Here is a 9,685-nt window from a genome sequence, read left to right on the forward strand (position 1 = left end):
CAAATTAAATGTTAATAGTTACATATATGAGCTAAATAGTAACAAAAATAGCAAATATTACTGGGTGTGTGAATTACGACGAAGTGATAATTATAAATGTAACATTAGACTTATTACCAAACTGAATGAACACCAGCAACACGAGATATTATCTAAAAATTTGAAAAAACACAACCATGAACCTAATGTTCTAAGAGAAAAGGTAAGTAGGTATTATGAATACCTAATTATTATAAATGGTGTCGCGGAAGGATATGGACAAGGAGTACCTTTAATCCGTAACTCGAGCTCTCGTCCAGCGCCGGTATCTTCCACGATCCAAAGGGTAGTTTTTGGGAAACACAAATCACTGCACTTCACAAACTAACCCCGGGGTGCGTAATTAATAAAGTTTTAGCGTCTTTGATGAATTTTGCGAATATTCACAACCGATGCAGGGAGCGGTGCAGTTGCGCGCGGAGACGAAATAGAACGTTTTTTTTTTTAAATTATTTTGACATTTGTGAAAGGAGTGAGAGTGGGACATGAATAGGATTGAGTGCGTGCGTGAAAGAGTGCGTGTATGTAGTGTTGCGTTTATAAAAAATATATTAAAAAATAAATAATTGGCGAAGACAAGTCTGCCGGCCTAGAGGTTTCCTCTATATTACATGAAACAACATACAGGAACTAGGAATGAATACAATTGCAAGTTTTTTAGTAGATACGTAAGTAATAACAAAAATAATTAAAACTTACAACCTAAAATATATAAATCTAGGAAATAATATTTACTGAGTAAATAAATAATTGGCGAAGACAATAAATATAAAAACATAATTGCAATCATGTATGGTCATTATTGAGCGGCTTACGGTCGGCCCAAGGGCCACCCCCGCCGCACCTAAACCTACTTTTACTCTATATAATATAGGAAAAACTAGTTACTTACTTCTATTTTTATTTTTCAGATTCAAACAACCATTAATAAAATAAAAGAAGATGCAAAATCAAATACAACTTAAAGGCCAATTCAAGTTATAGCCGATATTGAAAATATAACCTCACCTTCTTTACTGTGTCATTTGCCAAACAATGAAAATCTAAAAAAAATCATACGCTATCAAAGGAAAAATACGTCAAAGATCATTGAACCAGAAGACATACATTTTGAATTACAAACAGAGTTTGTCCTCCAAGAAAACGAACAGACAGAGCAAGACAATGAAAACCAGATAATCATTATTGATAAAAAATACGAAACAAATAGAAGAATAATAATCTTTACTACAAAAAAACTCATTACTATATTATGCTTGTCGAAATATATACTAATGGATGGAACATTCAAAGTAGTTCCCAAAATATTCCATCAACTTTATACATTACATGGATGCGTTCAGAATTCACAAACATTTCCTTGCATATTTGCGTTATGTACCAACAAGGACAAAACTACCTATAATATTTTATTAACATCAATAATTGAGTACTGTGATGCAAATGGCTTGCAATTGTCACCTAGATTTATCCTTATGGATTTTGAAAAAACCGCACATATATGTGCCAGACAGATTTTCGAAAATACCACCATAAAAGGGTGTAATTTTCATTTAGGCCAGATAATATACCGTAGGGTACAAAAAAAAGGATTTCAAACATTATATGGGAACAATTTAACATTTGCCACAGAAATAAAATGTTTGTACGCATTAGCCTATCTTTCAGAAGAGGATATACCGATTTATTTCGACAACTACAAAAAATCTATATCTCCAGAAGCAGGTATATACCTACCTACCTTTAATAATATTATTGTGTATTAATTAATATAAGGTAATTATCAATAAAAATTATAGTGATTAAATTAAATACATATTTAATTTTCCAGAAACTATAGCACAATGGTTTGATCAGCATTACGTGTGGGGAACTGCTACTTCGCCACCACAATTTCCTCCCAAAGTCTGGAGTACATATCAACTTACAAAAGAAAATATACCAAGAACACAAAATCATGCAGAAGCTTGGCACAATAGATTTGCACATTTTGTAGGAAGACACCATCCTGGATTCTATTTTTTGGCAACAAAAATTACACAAGAAATTAAACATCAATCTATTGAAATTGAAAAACTAAAACTAGGAACATCAACAATACCAGCAAAAAGGAAAAAGTACAACGACAAACATAATCGCATTGAAAAAATTTTGAATAAACAAAATGACTATTCATCTAAAATAGATTGATATGATATGATGAATAGATGCTAATAATTTACATTTAAAATAGAAATAATTATTTACCATACTATTATACATACACATTCATGTAAGTAGCAATATAAATTTTGCATGCAACTCATTAAACATACTAAAATACACAACATTACTACGCAACTTAACCCCGCCGAAACTTTGTAATGGGATTCGTCTTAAAGTGATGTCACTTCAGAACAATATTATAGAAGCTGAAATACTTACTGGTTGTGCAGCTGGTGAAATTGTTTTTATACTGCGCATTCCCCTCATTCCCAACAACTTTCCATTTCAATTTAAGCGTGTGCAGTTTCCAGTGGCTATATGTTTCGCAATGACAATTAACAAATCGCAAGGTCAAACGCTTGGAGCAGCCGGAGTCGACCTCAGGACGAATTGCTTCTCACACGGACAGTTCTACGTCGCTTGCTCGCGGGTTGCGACAGTTTATTTGTGATGTCTCCAATGGGCAAGACAGCAAATGTTGTATACAAAGAGATACTTTAACTCTCTATTATTATAATTTCCTTTTTTTGTCTGTAGAATTTATTAGTTTTTTAACACCTCCGCCCCGGGACTTTGCTTTTGTAGGAAAAATAAACTATGTTCTATTCCAGGCATTATTCTTCCCGGGTACGTAAGTTTCATCAAAATCCATCCAGTAGAATTTGCATGATTGAATAGCATCCTCAAACACGCACTCACGTAGGTATATCTATTTTTTTTTGCATAATATTAGTTTATGTTAATGCAAGGCTCTTTATCTAAGCAATCTTTTTATGGAAGCGAAATTAACGCAGGCGAAGCCGCGGGCAAAAGCTAGTTAATTAATAAACTTGGTATTAATTCTAAAAAAAATATTAAAGCTGGATTTAAAAAATGCGGAATAATCCGTTTAAATGCCAACAAAGTATTAGAAAGGCTTCCTCATCATGAAAAGATTGAAGATGAAAAAAAGTAACAGCTGTGAGTGATAGTTTAGTGAAGATGTTACAAGAAATGCGGTATGGAACAATGAACATAAAAGAACCGAAAAAGAAGAGAAAGCTAGAAGTTATTTCAGGAAGAAGTGTTAGTGCCGAAGATAAAAGAAGATGTGCTGCGTAGTTCCCGGCACCATTACAATAAAGAACAGGACCACTCCATCTCTTTCCCACGGATGTCGTAAAAGCCGACTAAGGGATAGACTTGGGATTCCTCTTTTATTGCCTGCCAATCTAAGGTCTGCCGCGCCGATGGATGCATGGCTAGGGGCGAGCCTAGTCTCGAGCATGCCACTTCCGCCATGGGGTTGGGCGACCCCCAGGTAATGGCTAGCCTTACCCTGGCATGCGGGGCTCTGCTGGGGCGGACATTATTTTTCCCCTGCGTCTCGTGGGAATCGCATGATGCAAACTAGTAAAAAGCACCTAAATGGCGGCGATGGTGTCCGCACCCCATCACGTCTCGTTCCCGGCGGGAGCGGTATGCGGTCTGCTGAAAGCCGCTTTGCGGCGATGAATGTAAGAGGAGGAATGAAGGATAAGATTGAGGAAGTATGCCAGATGATGGATGAAAGACGTTTGGATGTGTTGTGCGTGAATGAAATGAAGCGGAAAGGATGCGACGCGACGCAGCACTGCCCTTACACGGCTTATTGGTCTGGAATTTCCAGTACCAGCCGAGGCTGTCAAGGGGTCGGTCTAATTCTTTCTGCACGAGTGGCTGAGTGTGTGAGTGAGTATGAGTGTGTCAGCACTCGTCTTCTATGGATTAGGCTGAAAGTTGGAATCACTCGGATCTTCGTTCTAGGTGTTTATGCACCGTGGGATGTGGGTTCGGGGGGTACAACAACAGCAAAAAGCGAAAACGAGGAGTTCTGGAATAGTGTAAGAGAAGTATTGAACGTTACCAAGCCAAATGAGAAGATTATTATGCTAGGTGATTTTAATGGATGGGTGGGTGTAAAGCGTGATGGATATGAAAAGGTGCTTGGTGCGTTTGGTGACGAAAAGTTGAATGATAATGGAAGAAGTGTATTAGAAGTTTGTCTAGAGTGGGATCTTTTTGTGTCGAACTCAATGTTTCAACATAAAGAGATCCACACCTACACAAGAGTGGAAGGTATTTTAAAAAGTATGATAGACTTTGTGATTGTAGATGAAAGATTGAAGAACAAAGTGCTGGATACCCGTGCATATCGCAGTGCTGGCATTGACTCGGACCATTTACTGGTGATATCCCGGATAAAGGGTATCTTCAATCGCTGGCGGCACAGGGTAAGGGAGCAAACCAACGCTTTGGAAAGAGTGAAAGTAGAAAATTTGCAAGATATGGATGTAGGTAAGAAATATATTAATAGACTGAAGGATGAATTTGAAGATTTAGATGAGAGGAGCGATATTGAAGATGGATGGAAGGAATTTAAAGAAAGAATTGTGAAAGTAGCTGTTGAAGTGTGTGGTGTAAGTAGAAGAAGGAAAGGGAAAAATCACAAAAATGCGTGGATGAGTAAAGATGTGCAAGAACTTGTGCGACTAAAGAAGAAAGCATGGCTGGATTGGTTAGCAGCAAAAGCTAACTTGAGAATGCAAGAGGTTATAGATGAAGATGTGAATGAAGCACGTAAGGAATATAAAAAAATGAAAGATTTGGTTATTTATTTTTATTTTTATTTATTTAAATACACATAACAAATTGTAGTAATAATATACATAGTAGCAAAATTATAAAGTTACGATCTACACTACAAATTCAAAAACAGTGTACATACGAAGACCATATAAGAAAAATGCAAACAGTTAAGAGATACAATATATGATAACGATATAGATAAATATTCTGTGTAAAAGTATCTGATTTGACCTGTTGTAAAATATCCTATTGAGTCTAAGGAATCATACAACTGTGTTAATTAAGACAAACTGTAGACTACAGACCATAGCAATCTATGCTATAGACTACATAGACAATTCACGCTTGACGGCTCTGCGATACTGGAACAAATTTAAACGAAATATGTCAAAGTCAAAGTCACTGTCACTGCGACCGGCGAGAATGTCATTGTATTGGCGACACATGTTCACTAAAGGGTTGTTATATGACGTATTATTTACATAAACATTAAGATGGAAAGAATTAAAGTTTCGGTTACGGGATCTAAAACGTGTGTTAAAATTTAAAAGTGATAAGAGTTGTGGAGAGTCAATTTTGGAGTGCACTATCTTGTGCAGAATAATCAAGGAACTCATTTTACGACGAGATTCTAAGGAAGCGATATTAAAGTGAAACAACCTGTCTTTATACGATCTCAGCCTGCGGCTCAAACCACACCGAAAAGAAACTATCGCTAAAAGTCTTTTTTGAACTCTTTCTATTCGCTGACAATGAACGTCATAAAAAGGCGACCAGACAACTGAGTTATATTCCAAAATAGATCTTATCATTGTAAAATATAAATAAATAAGACTACGATGTTTTTTAAAGCCACGGGTCAATCTAGAAATAAAACCAACTAACTTATTTGCTCTATCAATCATGTGATCATATTGAGCATGAAAGGTCAGCTTGGTGTCAAAATATATACCTAGGTCCTTAGCGACAGTTTTACGATTCAGAACATGACCGTTAAGACTGTAATTATAGTCAATCGTGTGAAATTTCCATGTAAATGTAATAACAAAACATTTCCCAACATTAAGGTACATTAAATTTTGCTCACACCAATTACTAAGTACATTCAAATCATTTTGAAGTCTAATTGCATCATCATTCGATTGTATGGTGGTAAAAATCTTAAAATCATCAGCATATAATAGGCAAGGGCTTGAAATTCGTTCTACAAGGTCATTTATGAAAATAATAAATAACAAAGGGCCCAAGTGAGACCCTTGGGGAACTCCAGATTTTACAATAACAGTTCCAGATAAATGACCCTTAATAGCAACGAGTTGACTCCTCATAGAGAGATAGGATTTAAGCCACTGTAGCAAATTGCCATGAATTCCATACGCTACCAATTTTGAAAAGAGGACAGAGTGACACACCTTGTCAAAAGCCTTTGCGAAGTCTGTATATACAGAATCAACTTGAAGACGCTCAGCAAAGGCATGACACAAGTAATTTTTATATTCCAATAAATTACTTGTGGTGGATTTATTTGGAACAAAGCCATGTTGACTAGCTGATATGATAGGCTTGAAATGGGAGTATAAAACATCAAGAACCAAGGATTCAGAGCTTAGCAAAGCACGATAAAATACTTATAGGCCTATAACTTTCACACCGAGATCTATCACCCGACTTGTAAATAGGAACTATATGTGCCAACTTCCATTTAGTGGGAAAATGGCCCGCCTGTAAAGATCTATTAAACAATATATAAAGCGGTAGGGATAACTCATTGCTACAATTTTTGATGAATCCAGGTGGTATGCCATTCGGACCAGGGCCCTTGCTAGAATCCAATCGTCTAATTTTTTGCAGGACATCATTTAAATCAATTGTAAAATAGCTCAAAGTGTCATTATACTTACTCTCTACATTACCCAAAGAAGATCCGGTAGTTTCATGAGATTCATAGACTGAGCCGAAATACCTTGAAAAGAGTTCACAGACATCCGCTGCATCGGTGGCTGAATCATCTCCAAATCGCATGTTAACAGGTATAGAGTTACCCCCCTTTTTACTGCCCACATACCTCCAAAAAGCTTTAACATTTGATGCCAAAGAATCCTCAACAGTTGAAAGAAACCCATCATAACATTCTTTTATAAGTATTTTGCTTCTATTCCGCAACAATGAAAAAGTATCGTAATCTCGAGGATTACCATGTTTCTTATAACGTTTGTGATATTTAAATTTCTCATCAATACAACTTATTACTGAAGAACTAAACCAACATGGAAATTTATTCGAATGTAATTTACAAAATGGAGTGTGAGAGGATATAATTTTATTAAGAGTGTCATAAAAGGCTTGAGTAGCTGTATCAATGTTGTCGGAAGATAAAACATCCTGCCAGTCAATGGCAGCTAGTTCAGATTTAATAAGGGTGTAATTACTCTTGTGATAATTCAAGCGCTTCATCTTAGAGGTGTTAATCAATTTAGTATTGTCGGCGTTATAATCGACATTAACATCAACTAATAAAGCAGGGTGATGTCCATCAAGGCGGCTAAGAACATCATCACTACTGACCCGAACATAGTCCAGGGTGCTCAATACCAAGTCCAGAAGACGATTATTTTTGTTAGGTAAATGGTAGAATTGATGCAAACTACAGACAGACAAAGTGTCTGTCAGCAAAATGGCCTTACTATCAGAAGGATGACTATAAGTAAGTTGGGCTGAATTTGGGACTCTAGTCCAATCCAGACTGGGAACGTTGAAATCACCAACACAAAGAAACTCATTGTCCTCGCCAGTCTGCAAGATAATTTTCTGAAAATTGGTATAAAATGATTTTAGCATGTCCTGCGGGAGATCCGGAGGCAAGTAACAAACACAAACGTTCAAAATTGTTCCATTCTTACAGTTAGGTAAGATAGTAAACCACAGATCTTCTACATTAGATTCCCAAGATGTCTGACGAATGACTCTCAGACCCTTTTTTATAGCAATGGCAATACCACCGCCTTCAGTTTTATTTATATCAGAGCTGTCGCGATCTCTACGAAAAACTGTGTATCGGTCATCAAAGACTTCAGCATCATGAAAATCAGAATTTAGATTGGTTTCCGTCAGACAAATAAGATCATAATTACTATTAAGTACATTTAAATACAATTCAGTAAGCTTGCTACGAATCCTGTTGACATTTTGATAAAACAAAAGCATTATGAGAAAAATTTTAAAAGAAAAGAAAATTAAAAAAAAGAAATATGTAAATATACTATAAAAATTAAATTCTTTACAAGTATAAAGTGATAAATTTAAAAATAACAGTTACAATTTTTCAAGTGTATTCAAACCCTTAATTAAAACACTATTAGCACTATCGTCTTTTCTTATATATATACGCCCGTACTTCACCCATACATATTTATATTCATTTTCTTTAGCAAACTTTCTGGTAGCAGCATGTAACAATTTGCAATCAGGAGACAAGTGTTCTGTGACGTAGACTCTTTGCGAGTCGCCAGAAATTCCAAGATGGGTGGAATTGAGTAAATCTTTTGGATGACCCTTATTATATCTATGAACTGCAGACAGCAGTGAATCCCTTAAACGCGGCGTTGTCAGGGTAACCAGAATATTTCTGGGACGGTTTGACTTTCTGTCCATTTTTGCGACACGACGACAAGCCTGGATGCTGCTGTCATCCAAAGTAACACTTACTACGTCACAAAGTTGTTTAAACAACATCATAACATTCTCATTCTTAGATTCTGGGACGGCTAGAATCTCAATATTGAGGTTACGAGAAGATTTCTTAAAGGTTTTCAACCTGCTGTCCAATTTATCAACGTCCCCTTGCAATCTAGCACACTCAGACTCCAGCCCCTGTATTCTTTTCTCCTTCTCAACTATCTCAGTTTTTAAAGTCGCTTGCTCGGAGCAAAGAAAATCAGTCGATGAGCTAACATCATTCTTTAGTTCCTGCGCAAAGGATTGTACTTCAGAACGAACCGATTTTCTAACATCCTCCTGAATGGCACAACGAAAACTGTCCATGAAAGAAGACAACGAGTCCTTCAATTTAATATCCAGGAGGGAGCTAATTTTGTCCATTGTGACTACCTCATTATCAGCCTGTTGAGTAAGTTGATGCAACGCAGGAAGTACACCAGAGCCACATGTGGATGTAGAAGTGTTAGCAGGAACGTGAACAGAGAAGTCATAAGACATATTCATAGACTCATCGGCAGCGATAGGCACCTGTGTACGCCGGACTGGTGTATCAACATTGCTATTAGCTCGACGTGTAACATTGCTGCACGCAGGACATGTCCAGGATGACTTAAATTCAGGAGTAAGTGTAAGGAATAGTTCATTCTTTATTCCCAGGCAATCATTGTGAAACGTTTGTTTACAGCCAGAGCATTTCAAAAAACCATCGACGTTGTTGTTTATGGGATTTAAACAAGCTGAGCAAACCATTGTGGTAAAGAAAAATAAAAAAGATATATTGAAAAAATAAGATATGATGATTTCTTGTCATCAACACAAAAGATAAATATTATTTAAAACGCCATCTGTTGGCGCAGGAGTGCTCCAAAATGAGAAAATCTGATCATTAAGCAGTTCAAAAGTGTGTATTGAGTGCAATTAATATCTGAATAGATGTCGCCACGGTCGCATGATTAAAATCTTTTCATAAAATTCCCAAGAAAAATGCACACTTCACTTATTGTCTGCAATCAACTGTGGCGTAATGTAAAACGTACAAAAATAAATAAAGAATGATGTATTATTTGCCACCAGAATTCAAAAAAGGTAGCGGGTGAAAGGCGTATATTTATTTACA

General features: G+C 36.3%; 1 protein-coding gene across 1 annotated transcript; it reads right to left on the reverse strand.

The window, feature by feature from the left end:
- Positions 1 to 8,163: 8,163 nt before the first annotated feature.
- Positions 8,164 to 9,066, reverse strand: LOC132904106 (uncharacterized). Its single transcript, XM_060954031.1, has one exon. It carries the CDS (start codon positions 9,064 to 9,066, stop codon positions 8,164 to 8,166), a length of 903 nt encoding a protein of 300 aa, XP_060810014.1.
- Between the last annotated feature and the right edge of the window lie 619 nt (positions 9,067 to 9,685).

This window comes from Amyelois transitella, chromosome W, assembly GCF_032362555.1.
Source record: "Amyelois transitella isolate CPQ chromosome W, ilAmyTran1.1, whole genome shotgun sequence".
In the NCBI taxonomy this organism is placed as follows: Eukaryota; Metazoa; Arthropoda; class Insecta; order Lepidoptera; family Pyralidae; genus Amyelois; species Amyelois transitella.

Bases quoted from the DNA above. Each gene is read 5' to 3' on its own strand.
- LOC132904106 (XM_060954031.1), bottom strand. From the start codon at position 9,066: ATGTCTTATGACTTCTCTGTTCACGTTCCTGCTAACACTTCTACATCC.